At 36.8% G+C, this 17,979-nt stretch overlaps 2 protein-coding genes, 1 non-coding gene and 1 pseudogene across 4 annotated transcripts; 1 reads left to right on the top strand and 3 right to left on the bottom strand.

The window, feature by feature from the left end:
• Positions 1-7,249: 7,249 nt before the first annotated feature.
• Positions 7,250-9,444, bottom strand: LOC104725759 (F-box/FBD/LRR-repeat protein At1g51370-like). The gene is made up of 4 exons (XM_010444473.3): positions 9,287-9,444; positions 8,090-9,005; positions 7,847-7,990; positions 7,250-7,744 (listed from the first exon to the last, which is right to left on the bottom strand). The coding sequence occupies exons 2-4, from the start codon at positions 8,981-8,983 to the stop codon at positions 7,409-7,411; spliced, it is 1,374 nt and encodes a 457-aa protein (XP_010442775.2). The 5' UTR covers positions 8,984-9,005; positions 9,287-9,444; the 3' UTR covers positions 7,250-7,408.
• Positions 9,445-9,731: 287 nt separating this feature from the next.
• On the bottom strand, positions 9,732-12,176 carry LOC104725758 (rRNA 2'-O-methyltransferase fibrillarin 1). 2 transcript variants are annotated; one of them, XM_010444471.3, is made up of 7 exons: positions 12,018-12,176; positions 11,466-11,785; positions 11,267-11,362; positions 11,101-11,178; positions 10,818-10,994; positions 10,211-10,279; positions 9,732-10,103 (listed from the first exon to the last, which is right to left on the bottom strand). In XM_010444471.3, the coding sequence occupies exons 1-7, from the start codon at positions 12,034-12,036 to the stop codon at positions 9,924-9,926; spliced, it is 939 nt and encodes a 312-aa protein (XP_010442773.1). In that variant the 5' UTR covers positions 12,037-12,176; the 3' UTR covers positions 9,732-9,923. The 2 variants fall into 2 exon arrangements, with proteins under 2 accessions (XP_010442773.1, XP_010442774.2); XM_010444472.3 differs by having other exon boundaries at positions 10,211-10,274; positions 12,018-12,174.
• Positions 10,664-10,735, bottom strand: LOC147935282 (small nucleolar RNA snoR60). Its single transcript, XR_015573492.1, has one exon. It is a non-coding gene; the product is annotated as a small nucleolar RNA snoR60 (small nucleolar RNA).
• Positions 12,177-12,470: 294 nt separating the features above from the next.
• On the top strand, positions 12,471-13,269 carry LOC147935281 (putative F-box/FBD/LRR-repeat protein At5g52460 pseudogene; annotated as a pseudogene).
• The last annotated feature ends 4,710 nt before the right edge of the window (positions 13,270-17,979 follow it).

Here is a 17,979-nt window from a genome sequence, read left to right as displayed (position 1 = left end):
TTCTCTTTGTTATCCAAATCTCACCTCCACGACACCACATAAGCTAGCTCCAAGATCGACACCTTGTGTTTTTCTCGGATATCCGACCGATCATCGTGGTTTTCGTTGTCTTGATCGCAGTACCAATCGCATTATTCTCTCCCGACATGTGATATTCGATGAGAATCGATTCCCATTTGCTCCCAGCTCTACACCTTCTATTCCTCACGAGTACGTCGCTGTCCCTCCACTACCACGGTCCATCACTCCGTTACCGCCACCACCAACTGCTCCGTCACTGCCTCATTCACCTGAACCACATCCTACACCAGTCTCGGCACCGGTACCTGCACCAACACAAGCTCCTACGTCTGGTTCTACCCACTCAATGACTACACGCAGTAAGAATGGCATTACCAAGCCTATTCAGCGCTTGTGTCTCCATACCGCGGATGTCTCTCCCCTACCTGCTTCACATGTACAAGCGGCAAAAGACCCCAACTGGAATGGGGCTATGGAAAGTGAATATGGTGCTCTTATTAAAACCGGGACGTGGTCACTTGTACCACGGCCCAAGCATGCTAATGTGGTTCGTTCTTTATGGTTATACAGACACAAATTTAATGCAGATGGGACGCTTGCTTGCTACAAAGCTCGGCTTGTTGCAAACGGTAAATCACAACAGGAGGGTGTCGATTGTGATGAGACTTTCAGCCTGGTGGTGAAACCTACTACCATTCGTGCTGTCCTTCATGTCGCTACATCACGCCAGTGGCCGCTTCATCAGCTGGATGTGCAAAACGCTTTTCTTCATGGTGATCTCAAGGAAACTGTTTATATGCACCAACCGCCAGACTTTCGTGATCATGACAAACTTGATCATGTCTGTCTTCTCCAGTGGTCCCTCTATGGTCTCAAACAAGCCCCTCGTGCTTAGAATGAGCGGTTCACTACGTATGCATGCTGTCTTGGTTTTATTCAAAGCATTGCGGATCCGTCGCTGTTCATGATGGCTCGTGGTCGTGATTTTGCGTATCTACTCTTGTATGTTGACGACATTATGCTTATTGCATCATCTCCATTACTCGTACAATCCATCGTCAAGGCCCTTAGCAGCGCGAGTTTGCTATGACTGATCTTGGTCAACTACATCACTTTCTCGGTATCAATTTTTCTCATAACTCCTCTGGTTTATTTCTTCAGCAACAAAACTATGCTGCTGATATTCTTCACCGAGAAAAGATGACGAATTGCAAACCCTGCCTCACACCAGTTGATACACTGTCAAAACTTGCTGAAGCGGTTGGTGATGCAGTTGATGATCCTACCTTGTATCGCAGTCTTGCTGGGGCATTGCAATATCTCACTATCACTCTTCCTGACATATCATATGTCGTCCACCAAATATGCTTGTACATGCATGATCCGCGAGTACCTCATTTCAGTGCACTTAAACGCATTCTCCGATATGTTGAGGGTACTATCCATCATGGTCTCCAGCTCTATACATCATCCTCTAACGATCTTATCGCCTACACTGATGCAGATTGGGCTGGATGTCCTACGACTCGCCGATCAACCTCTGGGTTTTGTGTCTTCATGGGTGATAATCTCATCTCTTGGTCATCAAAACGTCAATGTACGATGTCACACTCTAGTTCTGAGGCAGAATATAGAGGTGTTGCGAATGTGGTCGCTGAGGCTACTTGGATACATAATATTTTTCTTGAGTTACGTTGTCCTCTCTCCAAAGCCTCCCTTGTCTTTTATGATAATGTTAGTGCGGTCTACATTTCGTCTAATCCAGTTCAACACCAGCGCACCAAACATATCGAAATTGATATACATTTTGTTTGGGAAAAGGTGGCTCATGGTCAAGTCAAAGTCTTTCATGTTCTGTCGTCTCTCCAATACGCCGACATCTTCACAAAGGGACTTCCCACTACCATATTTTGTGACTTTCGTTCCAGTCTGAATATCTGGCCACCTCCTGCTCTGACTGAGGGAGGGTGTTAGAATAGGAATATAGAATATTTCCTTTATGTAGATAATGTAAAATTTGTAACTATATTGCTTGGAGGCTACTCCTCTTGTACGTATATAAGGATTGCCTCATTAATAGAATTCTCTACGGAGTTTAATAAGTTTACACAGTCAAAGCAAGTAACATCAAACCCTTCATCTTCACCTTCACCTTCACCTTCACCTTCATCTTCATCTTCATCTTCATCTTCATCATCATCTTCATCTTCATCTTCCGCTTAGCTTCAGCTTCACCTTCACCTTCACCTTCACCTTCACCTTCACCTTCATCTTCATCTTCATCTTCATTTTCATCTTCATCTTCAATTTGTTGTGGAAATCCTTCTTGCCTGTAGAAAACATAAATAATAATTTACCTTCAGTCAAAGCAAGTAACATCAAACCCTTCATCTTCACCTTCATCTTCATTTTCACCTTCATCTTCACCTTCATCTTCATCTTCATTGTCACCTTCATCTTCATCTTCATCTTCATCTTCAGCTCCAGCTTCACCTTCATCTTCATCTTCATATTCATCTTCACCTTCACCTTCATCTTCATCTTCAGCTTCATCTTCAGCTTCACCTTCATCTTCATCTTCATCTTCATCTTCCTCTTCCTCTTCATCTTCATCTTCCTCTTCCTCTTCCTCTTCCTCTTCATCTTCATGGTCCTTCTTGCTCCTCTTTTTTTTCCTCGTTTTCTTTTTCCTGCTTCACTTCTTTTTCCTCGTTTTCTTTTTTCTGCTTCTCTTATTTTTCCTGCTCCCCTTATCTTTCGTCCTCCTCTTCTTTTACCTCCTCCACCACTTGTTCATCTAAAGCCATAAAACTGCTGGACAACGTCTGTTATCGCTACAAGTATGAAACATTTCCTACCAAATTCTGTTTCGTAACAGTCTTGTTCCTCTAGAACAGGCAAACCTGTTGCTTTATATACCCAACAGCCTGTAACCAAAACTATATGACCATCCTCCTTCCGTTTAGCAAACATGATTTCTATTTCAGATGGATAGTAAATGGTCTTGCATTTAGAGATGTAGTAATCTAGGGTTAGAAGTAATGTTTTCAAAACCGGACCGGACCGCTGTCGAACCACGTTAACCCGCGAACCGGCAGCATACCCGGGTTGGGTTAATATCAAAACCCAAAAAAAAAAAACCGGTAAAAAAACCATATCAACCCGCCAAAAACCGAAAAACCGGTGAACCATTGAACCGGATAAAACCGGATTCTAATTTTTTTTTGTAAAAACGAGTGCAATTAATTACCTTTCTAGTTTTATTCTTAGTAGTAGTAGGATTTTTTTTAAATAAAAATTCCCGTAATTGAACTTTTTACTTTTCATACTAATCAAGAGCTTTCAATTCAAAACTTTGTGAATCACACGCTAAAGTGGGCTAGAGACAGTGCTCCGTCAAAATTTCCGATCAAACAAATGCGTTCCCTCTATCCGGTAAATTTTCTTCCCAATTTGTAAGGAAAATTTGTAACATCTCCAAAGGTTGTTGTGATTAATTTTACCCTATTTGTATTCTTTTAGGCTGATGTTAAAATCGTGAAAATGAAAATGGATAGTATGAAACTTTACGATAGATCTCAAGAAAAGAGGACAACCGATTCGATTTCGATGCTACCCTAATCAAAGCTGTCAAAAAGTACGTTACTGCTGCACGGATCCTTCTAACCCTAGATTACTACATCTCTAAATGCAAGACCATTTACAATCCATCTGAAGAAGAAATCATGTTTGCTAAACGGAAGGAGGATGGTCATATTGTTTTGGATACAGGCTGTTGGGTAGATAAAGCAATGGGGTTGCCAATTCTAGGGGCACAAGACTGTTACGAAACAGAATTTGGTAGGAAAGGTTTCATACTTGTAGCGATAACAGACATCGTCCAGCAGTTTTATGGCTTTAAATGAACAAGTGGTGGAAGAGGTAAAAGAAGAGGAGGACGAAAGAGAAGAGGAGCAGGAAAAAGAAGAGAAGCATGAAAAAGAAAACGAGGAAAAACAAGTGAAGCATGAAAAAGAAGAGGAGCAGGAAGGACCAGGAAGATGAAGAGGAAGAGGAAGAGGAAGATGAAGAGGAAGATGAAGATGAAGATGAAGATGAAGATGAAGATGAAGATGAAGATGAAGATGAAGATGAAGATGAAGGTGAAGGTGAAGGTGAAGATGAAGGTGAAGGTGAAGATGAAGGTGAAGATGAAGGGTTTGATGATACTTGCTTTGACTGAAGGTATAATATTATTTATGTTTTCTACAGGCAAGAAGGATTTTCACTACAAATTAAATATGTTTTCTACAGGCAAGAAGGATTTCTACTCTGGAGACAAAATGAATAGTAGATGTTTGATTCCTTGTAAGTATGATTCATTATAATAGTAATCAAACTCGGTCAACATGATTTGAATTTAAAGGAATTCTAGTCTTGTATATGAAATGCATCTTACCAATCAAGTAATCTGAGAAACCATAGACTTGTAATGTACTCTGATATTTAACATTCGAGGGATTTGCTAAAGCAGTTCTGAAACTTCCACTGCTTGAAGACCTGAGGTTTCAGAAATTTAATTATTAGGAGAGTCTCTAAAACTAGCATGCATGACTTGTTCAAATCTGAATACATTGATGCTAAAAAGCCTCTCTTCCATTAATTATAATAATAATGATGACGCAACAGTCAGTTTTGCAGTCTTGGAAATTCATATTCAAATATGTGAACGAGGGCATAAAAATGGATGTAAACTACATAACTCATATTGGGAAGAAGTTATAGACGCGCACACACTGAGATTGCAGTCTTCATTGAAGCCTATCAGAATTACAATAATGTGCAGCTTGGAGATTTCAATTTTACAGTCCCAAAAAATATGGAAGACATTATCCCTAGTGATATACTTGTTGGGACCCCCAAGCCATCCAAAAAAATATTTTGTCTTTAAGCTTCTGATGTTGATCTCAGAGTATTCATGAATTTCTATGTTCTAGCTGGTTTACTCTTTTTAAGGGGGCTAGATTGGAATTATGATTTGAGAATGTTTTTTATACCCTTTGGTTTGACTCTGATTGGATTGTGAACATAATGAAATAGAAGAAAAATGTTATTTTTCATTATATAATAACAACTCAATCATAGCCAAAGCGATGGGTTTAAAAAGCATTCTAAAGTGAAAAGTCCAAGCTAGCCCCATTCAAAAGACTGAACCAGCTAGTACTTAGACATCTCTGATCACACTGAAAACAACTTCAACATCATAAGAAGCTTACATACTCAGAAGCTTTCCTTGGATGGTTAGAGGTGACAAATATACCACTAGAGACAATGTCTTCCATCACCTTTGCGACTGTGAAACTGAAATCTTCAAGTGATGCATTATTGTACTCCTGATTGGCATCAATGAAGGCTACAATCTTACTGTGCGTCTTGACATTCTTTCCATATAGGAGTTATGTACGCATCCATTTTAAAGACCTCATCACATATTTGAATTTGAGTTTCCAAGAATTGGGAAATAATCTCATAACTAAATAGTTATTCGTGATTTACATCACTGGAAAATGTTTGCCTAAACTTTATTGTAATTTGTTAGTTATAAAATAATAATAGTAGAAGTTTTATTTGATTTACTCTATATATTTTTATAAACTTTTACATTTAATTTACTTAGTTTCATACACTGATTACAACTCGTCTTCGGTATATGAAACAATGTTCAAATCCGTGAATCATATAAATTTGGTAAATTCCAGAAAAATAAAACAAAACTCGTATTGAAGCGCGGTTCGTGTTTAGAAATCTCGATTTAACTTTTTGATTATTTTAGTTGTATATACTATATTGAATAAAATATAATATTTGGGATTTCTTAAATGTTAATAAAATGTCAATGCGTTGATGTGCAGTGCAAAAAATGTTAAATAAATTAGATCTAATAGTTTATATTCTTAAAATATAAGAAAGTTGTATCTTAGTTTTAAAATATGTCATTATTAAATGATTTAGGGATGCATATATTTAATCTTAGTTTTATAAATAAAATGAAGTTTTATAATTATTCTAAATAGTTTGTTATCGTTTCATAAGGTTTCTGAAACAATAAAAAGAATCTGTTAAATAATTTCCAAAATATTATTTTATTATTTTGTAAACCAATACCAACTTTTTTTGGTTACTTATTAAATTAATTAAAATGTAATAACATTTTTTATAATATGCCACATAATAGGGTTAAATTTCTAACAACATATTTAGATAAGTATACACAGATATTACTTTAGTGAGCTACTAGATTCAGATCCGCACGTACGTGCGAGATTAATTTAAAAAATTAAGTCTAAACCATGTAAAAAAAGCCATGTCTCGATAGCCATCCCTTCTAACATATATCATATTTTCTTTACCCGTAAAAACCCGTCCCTCTAAACGTAAATAGTGAATATCTCTAGTTGCTCAATAAATCCTTTTCTCTCATTTATTAAATATATTTTAAGCTAAAATTAATTAATATTAAGAACAAATAGTTTTACCATAAATACAAATATGGTTTCAGAAAACTTAAATTTTGATAATTATGTCATAACTATTACAAATTATTATAAGATTTTAATACTATATATTAGAATATATATATATATATATATATCTGAAAAATATATAAGATATATAATTTGATGTTTGGTATGTTTTGAAAAGCTTGGAAACAACTTGAAAATCTGCGGGATTCACCAACAAAATATATATCTTTAGTTATCAAAATTTTCAAATCTCGTCTTTTTACCCAAAATTCTCTTCTCGTATTCAATCGGAAATAGTTTAGAAAATGTATTTTATTTTATGAATCAACGTTACGTCTTATATTCGTTATTTGAAATAAATAGCTCTAGGAAATTTTTTGAATATATGTTACTATCCCGTCCTTCTTGTATTTCGAAATTTTTTGAAGTTATTATAATTCATATGGATTTTTTGAAGTTATTATAATTCATATGGATCAAATGCATTTAATTTACTATGGCAATGTGTGTTATCTAATGGATTATAAAGGTTGGTATTTCTTTGGCATCATCGATTTCCCTGAAGAAATTGCGTCTTTGAGCTCATTCGTATGAGTACTAAAGAGACGATTTAATATCAATGCAAAGATACTAAAAGGGACACATAGCTTGCAGCAACCTAATTAGTGCCTTTAACAAGCCAACAACTAGAAGAAAAAAAAAAATCATATACACAAAGGCCTAACTAGTGCTTGAACAATTTGTGGAGATATCCATCAAATAAGAGATAAAGGTGGTAATGACTGTTACATGAGTAGCAACCACATAAGAAAGACTAAAACTGCAATATTTGCTTGTGGATCAGAGCCTAATATCTAAAATCAACTAATTTAACGACCAAAAGATCAACCTTTGAAACGAAATGTTCGACGATATTTATCTCTAGGAATCACAGAGCAATGAATTTCACAAACACTAGAGCATCTTGGCATTGTAAGGAGTTCTTGCAGCAAGGCACACTTAGCCTTTTCGGTATAGTATATATCGAGCCTTAATTTCTCCACGATTTTTGAATTCTTCAAGAAGTATCTTACTAGCTCCGTTTCTCCTTCATACCCAGAGATCGAACGTTTCCATTGCACAAACTTGAGCGATGATACCAAACACTGGGGAACTGTTGAAAACATCACCTTTGGTTCTTGCTCCTTCTTACCACGCATGGATCGGTCCGTAACCAATTCCTGCGAAAAACAGAAGAAAATAAGTTGACTAGAGAAGAAATATAGACAAAAGATTTTCACAAACAATATGGCATAAATCAGAGGGTTACAATTATTCATTACCATTACTAAAGTTTCTAGTTTTGGGCAGCTCTCAAGAAAGAGTGGCAATAATTCAATATCAGATTTAGAAAATTGAACATTCAGACGGGATAGGTCACGGAACTGAAGCAGTACTGGTTCTGATTTCGAGTATTGAAAGATTTCCTGGTAACAGAAGTTAACAAGTAAAAAGGAACGTTATGGTGAGAAACATTCGTGGAAGAATATTCATATGTATATAGGCTCAAATGTTGAGATGTATACCTTCCAAATAGCATTGCCAATTACTAGCTCCCTGACCCTCGACATGTCGGTGATGATGTCATGAATCATGCTGCTACTGCATGTCGCATGGCCAGAGTAATCAATATCTAGTTTGGCAGAGGATCCCAAATTAACGATCTGAAAGTTTTTTGTTGAGACCGTAGCCTTCAAAGCCTGGAGTAGAGGTGCATCAATCACAACTTGAGTGAACTCATCAATATCGACTCTCTTTAGTGTATGAGAGCGCAGTTGTAAAACAGTTGCGTTATCATCATCATTCCAAGATCTGGTGATGGTTAAATCTTCCAGAATTGGAGAGCCTGAGATAAGTTTCTGCAAAGTGGTCTCGTTGGGATAGGTATTATCTACTAGATGTATGATCTTCAGACAAGGTAAGGAAACAAACTCAGCATTACTCAAGGTGACATAGCAGAGTAGTAAGTGTACCAGTGTCTCACAGGTATATAAATTCAGGGGAATCTGTATGTCATGATTGCTCCAACAATAAACATCAAGATGCTGAATCCTACACGTAGTCAAAACATCAATCCATGACGTGAGATCACAGATAGGACGATGATGATGGTAACCAAAACATAGCCGGAGTTTGCGTATCCATAACTCCCTGTCCCTGTGGGAAACAAGAAACCTTTCAACGAAACTCACAAAGGCATCAAAGTTGGACTTGGAAAATGAATCTGACTCTAAGTCCAAATCAGGAACCCATCGCCAAAGATTTCTCCATCTTGTGGACAAAAGGCTTGTTCTGACAGCATCTTTGGTAGACAGACGACAAAGTATTTCAGATATCAAAGGTTCTGGTAACTGGCTTAACAAATCTTCCTTCCCATGTTCACATGTTTTGGTCTTCTTCTTCTGTCTACCCACCACCATTTTATCTCTTCACGCAACTAATCTGCATTACAGAAACAATCAACCATCAAAACTGGAATCAGTTACTGAGTCATGCGGAAACACTAGGCTTGCATATCAAAGTTAAGTTGGATGCTTTAAAAAGTTCCCACACAGATAGAATTCTCAAAAACCCTAGTCGAAATTTCAAATTTTTAACTGAACCAAGATGAAATCTATACATCAGTACAATTTTGAACTCAAAATAACTACGTGAGGGCTTCTTAGGTTAGGGTTCTTTCAAGGTAAAGCAACAGTATAAGAAGAAGAGGAAGACGAACGTACCGGAATGGACTTTAATTAGAACGGCAGATCAAAGTATTAAACCCTCCTAAGTCATCTAGCTAAGCTTATAGAACCCTAAATAAGCCTTTAGAACACTCTCGAGATTTAATGGCGCCTTGAATTCGCCTTTTGGACTCCTTTCCTTTTGACACTATTTCAAGTGCAAACGCGTTGCCGTTTTATCTCTTTCGTTGGTGTTGATGAAACGGTGTGCTGCGTTCGTCACTGAAGATAAATAAATTGGCTTCTAATTAAATTGGACCAACTTGGTTTTCTCCGGTCTGAACCATATTATATCCCGAAGATAAATTGGTCCAATGCAAAAGCATATCGGATTATATACCCATTCAACCAAGATATAACCAAACATCCATTTGGACTTAGCCTGAGATACCCAATTCTGTTCGGAATCCTATATAAACTGGTTATTATAAAAATCCTAGGGTTATATGAAAAATGTTATATAAATTATCAAAAGACGAAATATCCAAACGACACATAAAAGCATTATCCATCAATAACTTAATACAACAAGAAACCAAACCCAAAGAAACTGGAAGGGGCTTGAATCACACTTGTTCAACAATTCTATTAAAGAATTTGACTTGGACCACACAAAACACCCTAGAACCGCTCTCTATGTAGCTGCAGCTTTTTGTTTCTTGGGCATGCGGTAACCACCAACAACACAGGCATGGTCACGCTCAAAAGGCTCCAGAGTCACCTGTTCCGCTGGCCTAAACTGCTCCTGCTGCAGCTTCTTCACCTCGCTCTGGAAGACTACTTCTGCTGCGACAGTAGAGTCGACACAGTTGGCCTGAATATAGAGAGCAAACATGTTTTATTAAGTGTCGGACGTACAAGTTGAAGATCAATGGAGAGATTGTAAGGAGAATTAGAGAGTAAGAGGATAAGAGTACTAACCTTGATTGAGATAACAAAGTGTCCTCCAGTTTTGAGGAAAAATGAGGCATTCAGGGCCACGATTCTAGCCTTCAAGAGTTGGGTAATAGATGGGTTTCAATTTTAAAAAATCATAAAACAGACAACTAAAAAGAGCCAAGAGCCAAAGACCAACATTTATGGAGAAATCCCTGCAAGCTCAATCATTACAGCTACTACAATTGAGTTTCTCTAGACTCGATCAAAAACCCATATTCTCTTTAAAAAAAAAGCAATATTGAAAACTTCATGTAAAAAATTTAATGATAAAATATGAAGAATCCTGGAATTTGTAGTGTGTAAAACTGAACATATATTCTTTTTAAGGGAAATTAAGAAAACAAGTGAAAAAGACTTTGGGAATTAAAAACAAACTTGCAGAGCCAACTCGGTGGCTGAAAACAAACAAAACAAGGTTAAAAAATGATTCAAAGTAGCATCAGAACTTGGAGTTTGCAACATTCATAATGTTCTGAAGGGGAATCCAAGTAAAATCATCATCTGCCGATTTTCATGTACTGATTTTTTTAAAAAACAAAAAGATGCAATGCAGTATAAAGTAAACTTCCAATGAAATAAAGAAGCAAACCTGATCTGGTTGAGCAACATCAGCGAATATGACATCAACCATGCCAACAAGCATTCTGTACTTAGCAGGATGTCTAGCATCTTCAATGATTGGAATAATATTAGTTCTCTTCTTTGCCATGTTCACCAAATCTCTACCACTTCTATGAGAAAACTCAACAGCGTAAACACATCCCTCCTATAAATCATACATCAAAGATAAGTCACAAACAAGGGACAGCAAGTAACTTGAGAACTAATTATTTGAAGATAAGAATTTTGGAGTGGTAATAGGCTACACTTACAGGGCCAACAATATCAGAAACATGAGAGACAGTGGTTCCAGAAGCAGCACCGAGGTAAAGTACTTTAGCACCAGGTTTCTACAAAGTTTTAGCAAAGAACAAATTCAAGAACAAGTCTTTCAAAACAAGAGAGTCAAAATGTTAATGTGTATACATGTAAACTTACAATCCAAATGTTATCAACACCACCAAGAATTGCAGCAGCTAACTTAGATCTAAAAGGATTCCAAACTCTGTATTCAACCTTAGTTCCATCTTCATTCTGCAAAACCAAAGTAGACATTCTATTAAGAACAAAACCAACTACAAAAAACATTCCTATTTAGAACTAATTGACATCATCACTTATCAAAGCCAAACCATACCTGAACAGAGATTCTCTTTTCATTGTAAACAGCTTCACCAGGAACCAAGTTCTTAGTGACAAGAGCATCTTCTTTACCCTTGGCAATAAAAACTCCTGCGTGTCTGTGAGGCTCCAAAATCACTTTGCTTCCTCCTTTCATTCCTCCACGTCCTTGCCCTCCTCTTCCACGGCCACGGTCACTACCGCGTCCTCTCCCGCGAGGCCCACCACGGCCTCCTCTGTCACCACCACGGCCTCCTCCTCCAAAGCCTCTTCCACCTCCAAAACCTCGACCACCTCCATCTCGTCCACCCCTGAATCCTCCACCACCACGTCCTCCTGATCATAACAGAGTGTAATTAAAAATCTCTACTTTTATCTTTGAACTAGATTGAAAGAGTAAAGACACAAAAGGGTCAAGACTACAAACCCTAAAACTCAATTTAAACTACAGAAACCGTAACGATACGAATTCAGGCTTGACAAAAATCATATTTTCAGTTCGAACAGGGTTATATACTATGGAGGCAGACAGAACAATAAAGATATAAACTTTAACTAGGGTTCTTACCTGTAAGTGGCGGTCTCATATCTGCTAGACTAAAAGTGAAGAACGAGAGACGAGAAAGGAGGCAAAAACGAAGGCAAATGAAAAAGAGGTATGCGGCGGTGGTGGATTTATGAAGCCTCTGTGTCTTGCTTTTATATAAAAAGATTTTTAGGGCTTTTAGGGTTTATACTTGGATAAATTTTCTTATATTTATAATTTAGCCCTTCGGTTATGTAGATCTTCAACATTTTGTCTTGGGTTTGATCTGTATTGGATCAAGATATATACTGGGCCGGTTTCTCTGGCCCAAAGTGGGTTATTTACATTTGCCATTTTTTTGTTAATGTGTTGTTGGATAAATAAATGTCTCACCTTGTTTTGAGATAATTGTATATGAATTATTCTCATAGAAGTGACTAAAAATAACAAATGCATCTAGGGTTCTCGAAAGATTTTAGGGTTTGAGCTGGATCTATGTCATCAGTAGAGGCCGAACGTTGTAATCAAAGAAATGAAGAAGTCATTGCTTCTAGAGACAGGATCAGTTCGTTGCCCAACGATTTGCTCATCCAGATTTTGTTGCTTGTCCCAACGAAAGATGTAGTGGCCACAATGGTTTTGTCAAAACGATGGTGTTATCTCTGGACGTTAGTGCCTAAAATCGAGTACACAGACACTAGTGATGAGTGCGAAAGCGTTTGGAAGTTTCTTGAAAAGTTATCGGAACTTCACAAGGCACCTTCATTAGAAACTTTGTCTATCCAACTCGGTAGCAAACGTCCTACTGATGTAGATGTTGGGAAATTGGTTGCAAATGCAGTTGATCGCTCTGTGCAAAAGGTAGAGTTGGAGCTACTCTGGACTGCGGAGCCTGTTACCTAAGAGCCTTTACACATGCAAAACGTTAGTGGAATTGACTCTTTCAGACAAGATTCTTGTGGATGTTCCTTCTTCGGTTTGCCTCCCGTCACTCAAAATATTGGGCCTATTCTTTGTGATATTCAAAGACGAATATTCTCTCGAGAGGCTTGTATCAAGTTGCTTAATTCTTGTTGGATCGAGAGTGGACCTCGGCATCAATGATTTCTTGATCAGAAACCATTTCCCCATGGTGAATAAGCTTCGCTTAGATGTGCCACATATCTTCGTTTCATGTATAGCGAGTGTAGTGATCTATAAGGACGAGGTAATATTTATAGTTGTCAATAGAGATAACAGGAGAGGTCCAGACATCCGTAAAAATAAATTTAAGAGGACGGGTGGAGGTGATTGATATTTGAGAAAAAGGAAGCTTGTGGCTTTTATTGATAGCACAGTCATTGCAAAAATTATTATGAGAGGGAGATTTAGAACAAGGAAGAGAATAAACTGAAACAAGAGATTGAAGAATTGATAAAGATGGATGGCCTAAGCGAGAGTGCCAATCAGCCATGGACAAAGCAAAGAATGAGGCTATAGGAGATGGAGAAGTAGGCCACTCGTAAAGCTCAGCTCTAGCCTTGCCTTGCAGCAACAGGATCCCCGACCTCAGATCCTTCACCTGAAAAGGAGCAGGAGAAAATTCAACCGTAACGTTATTAGCATTACACAAACGATAAACAGAAATGAGATTTTTATGAATGTGAGGGACACAAAGGACATTATTGAGAGTTAAGGGATGTTGGGAAGAGTGTAGAGAAAGTGAACCAGTGTGACTGATAGAGAGGGATGAACCGTCACCAACAGTGACATTATCACCACCTTGATACGGATGATGAAGAGAAATGTTGTGGAGATCACTTGTCATATGATGAGTGGCACCCCTATCCATGATCCAAGGGTCGGACGGATGAGAAGGAGCAAGGGCCAAATTTGCGCATGGCTGCCATGGACGAAACGGGAAGGGAGCACGCCGTTGGAGGAGCCATACTGGTTTGTGTGGAGTTGTGGACATCGTTTTGCACTGTGACCCAAAACACCACACAACTGGCACTTACCTTGATATCCTTTGTTGCCACGATGATCCTGACGAGAGGAGGAATATTGAGTGTTGTTGTTGTTGTTCCAGTGTTGCTGCTGACGAGAGTGGTGCTTGCCTTGATAGGGTCGGTGACCGGAGGAGGAAACATTAGCGGAGATTGGAACAGGGCGGGAAGCAGAGTAGGAGGCAGCCAGCAGTTTGGCTTCCCTGTTGAGAAGTTTCTCCACAATCTCAGGGATGGAAGGAGGAGTTTCACGTCCTTCAATTTTATCTACTACAGATTTGTAATCTTTGGGTAAGCCTTCAAGGATGTACTCGAGTTTTTCCTGATGATCGACAGGTTTGCCGAGGAGAGCAAGTTTGTCAAAGCGAACGAGAAAGCCTTGAATGTAGTCGTCAATGGTTTTGTCACCTTTGGTGGCTTGCTTCAGTTGGATCCTAAGTTGTTGGATATGCCCCCAGCTTGGACTAGCATAGGTAGCGGCAATCGTCTTCCACATGGCGTGGGAAGAAGTGGCGGAGGACACCAATGGTTGAATAGAGGAACAGAGAGTACCGAGCAAACCACTGTAAATGAGTTTGTCCTGGTGGCGCCAGGTGGCGTAGGAAGGATTCGGTGTAACTTGATCCGCAGTCGTGGTGGTTTGGGAAGGGGCTGAGGTGGAACCATCGAGAAAGCCTGCAAGATCATATCCGTCAAGCAGTGAGTGTACCTGAACTTTCCAGGTCAGGTAATTGGTGGAGATGAGCTTTGTGATGTTGCTCATGTTAACGTGAATGACAGATTGAGAAACGTCGACTGTTTCAGCAGCCTTGGAGAAGAACAGAGGAAAAGAGAGAGAGAGAGAGAGAGAGAAGAGGAAGAGAGAAAAGCGGCTGCAGAAAAAAAAATTAGGGTATCGTTATGGCTGTGATACCATGTAGAGAATGATATTTCTTATATTATAGAAAGTGATTACATAGGAGTATAAGCTGTCGACGGACAAACCTTTGCCGAAACGTCGACTTATACTAGAACAGAGGAGGAGACTCTAGGTTTGTACATGTAAGGTATGTTCCATATTAGACACAATCAGATATGAGTAATACTTACTAGGGGTGAACCTCTTCATTCACCCCCTTATAAAATAAGGAAATAAAATCTGTACACATTTATTATAAAATTAGAAACTTAAACCGCTCTTTTATAAACTCAAACCAATATATAATTTTGTTATAATTGTAAAATATAAACTCTAATCATCTCATTTGTAAACCCAAACCATCTCATTTGTAAACTCAAACCGACATATACTTTCGTTCTAATTGTTAAATCTAAACTCTAACCATCTCATTTGTAAACCCAAACCGACATATAATTTCGTTCTAATTGTAAAATCTAAACCCTAACCATCTCATTTGTAAACCCAAACTAACATATAATTTTGTTCTAATTGTAAAATCTAAACCCTAACCACTTCATTTGTAAACCCAAACCGATATATAATTTCGTTTTAATTATAAAATCTAAACCCTAATTCTCATTTATAAACTCAAACCGATATATAATATCGCTTAATTGTTAAATCTAAACCAAGACAATATTTAACTTTCTTTAAATAAAAGTATACAGAATTTGTTTCCATAATTAGTTTTGCTTTTTAATTTAATTTTGATTTATTTTTTATATAAAATATTAGATAGAGCATTCTGATTGGTTGAAAAGGAAGGGGGTTGATACCTAAAACCTAAGTATTTTTCATCAGATATTACGTTATTAAGGAGTAATGATACTACGTATCCTTGACACTATCATGCATTTAGAACTTTCTAAATAATGAGTCATAACAAACTTGTTTCCATTACTCTTTTTGTAACAAAAACCTTCTCATATATATATATATATTCCCTTTGTTTCATGATAAGTGTTAAATTTAAATCAAGCATACAAAAAAACCTTTCATAATAAGGTTATTTATCCATCAAGCAAAATGAACAGAAACAACTGAAATTTAGAGGATATATAGAGGTTTTAATATGTTTTTAAAAAAATTGTGTAAAAACACCTTATCTCATACTTGATAAAAATCATCATCGTCAAAACATCGCTCTGCGTATTCCAACCGGAATGATAGTCACATCATTTGTGATTTCTTCTTGATCGTTACTCAATTTGACCATTTTTGGGGTAAACTAGATTGCTCTTAAACCAAATTTAATTATTTTATTTAAATTAACTAGAATTAATCAAAAGAAAAAGTTAAGCTTTGTGGAAGACAAATTTTAATAAGCAAATATCGACACAAAGGAGGATTCAAGTCGTTGGTGATATTTCCACTACGATTCCAACAACTTAGCCGCCTTTTTCTTTCTCACTGAAGAACAACTTAGCCACTTACAAAAGCTTTCTCACTCTTTCTTTCTTTAGTTCTTTAATGATGTATGATATAGTTGGTCCAAAATATATTGTACTAGGTTCGGACCCGCACGTACGTGCGGGATTATTTTGCGTAATTTTTTTAAACTTGCATGGGTGATATTTAAAAGAAAAAATTAAGATATAATATAGTTAAATGATATTACATGTATATTATTTTTAACTAATCTAAACATTTTCAACAATTTGTTTAGGTGTGTTAAATCAAATTTGGATTCGATCTCGAACGTTTGTATGGAATTATATTCATCGATATAATTATTTGATATAGCATTGAGATAATAATAGTTTCACCAAGAAACCTGGATCCACATGACAACAAATTCAGATCAAATGTGAATCCATAAACTATCAACCGGATTAAAAATACCAAAAATTAAAAATTTCCTATCATATGACCCAGATTGTCAAGTTGGTCAAACACATTCTGATAGACCTGTCTCATAATGAATTTTATATGTTTTTACCCGTAGTAAAATTTTTATTCGACTTTTAAATTATGAAATTTATAAAATCAGTAAAAATGATTAAAACCCATGAACTATCAAACCAGATTGATAAAATTAGCAAATATTGATACAAACCAACAACCTAATGACCTAACAAACTGGTTGGTTCTGGTTCAATAATCATTCTTTTAGACATATTTTAGGAATTGTCATATTTTTCCTAACATAACCTAATTAGTTTCATAACATAACATATTAAACGTACAATATTACTATTTAATTAAGTATATTGTATATTTTTATTTATCATAAATCTATAACCATGTAATTTTCTTTTTTTTTAACATTTATTAAAAATGCCATTGTTAGATAAGAAGATCGGAAAAAATGTCAATTAAATCATGAACTTACACAAAAACGCCAATTAAACCCTGAACTTTCCCTAAGGCCATTTAAATCATCCAATTATGTTGACAAATCTAATTAAACATCACATTTTATAAAAAACACCAATTAACACATCGCGAAAAATTGGGTAACAGAAGAACTAACCTCCGTTTAACACCGTTAATATATGTTAAATTTAACCCATTAGACTAATTAAAAAAAAACTCAAAATCCCCAAATCATTCGATCCCTAATTTTACAAACCCTAAAAATCGATTTCGCATCATCCTCTCGTCACCTTCTCTTCTTCACGATTTTGAGATATGAGTTGCAATTTTGGACAATCAAATTGTGAGAACAGAGGACGGGGTTGCCATGGTTTTCCGAGAAAGTGTCATTGCGGCTTAGATGTTGCCATCTACACGTCGAGTACGAAGCAAAACCCATGAAGACCTTACTTTCGTTGTCCAACCAGAGGAGATGTAAGTAACTAATTTTGTAATGAATTTGTGTTTTCTAGCTTTCTTTGATAAAAGTTAATCAATTAACAATTGTAGGAGCATTTGTTTAAGTGGGTGGAAGAAGGTGTGTACGAAGAGGTTGTAAAGCATTGCCGAAAATCTCCATTATTAACAATGAGATAAGCAATGCAAGATCTGAGGTTGCTGTCGAAATTGATGGGTTAAAGACTCAGATTGAAGAATTGAAAGAAGATGCAATTTTTAGCAAAAGAGAACTTAATAAATGGAAATTGATGATATTGTGCTTGGT

Source organism: Camelina sativa, chromosome 11, assembly GCF_030686135.1.
Source record: "Camelina sativa cultivar CO46 ecotype springtype chromosome 11, ASM3068613v1".
In the NCBI taxonomy this organism is placed as follows: Eukaryota; Viridiplantae; Streptophyta; class Magnoliopsida; order Brassicales; family Brassicaceae; genus Camelina; species Camelina sativa.
This window is presented reverse-complemented; position numbering and strand designations above follow the sequence as displayed.

Excerpts from the sequence above, each read along its gene's own strand:
- LOC104725759 (XM_010444473.3), bottom strand. The coding sequence starts at position 8,983 with ATGGTGGTGGGTAGACAGAAGAAGAAGACCAAAACATGTGAACATGGG. Across the intron at positions 7,991-8,089 it reads TTGGCAATGCTATTTGGAAG|GAAATCTTTCAATACTCGAA; the intron begins GTATACATCTCA and ends TTCTGTTACCAG. Across the intron at positions 7,745-7,846 it reads AACTAGAAACTTTAGTAATG|GAATTGGTTACGGACCGATC; the intron begins GTAATGAATAAT and ends TGTTTTTCGCAG.
- LOC104725758 (XM_010444471.3), bottom strand. Across the intron at positions 11,179-11,266 it reads GTGTTGATAACATTTGGATT|AAACCTGGTGCTAAAGTACT; the intron begins GTAAGTTTACAT and ends AAAACTTTGTAG. Across the intron at positions 10,995-11,100 it reads TTTCTGATATTGTTGGCCCT|GAGGGATGTGTTTACGCTGT; the intron begins GTAAGTGTAGCC and ends TATGATTTATAG.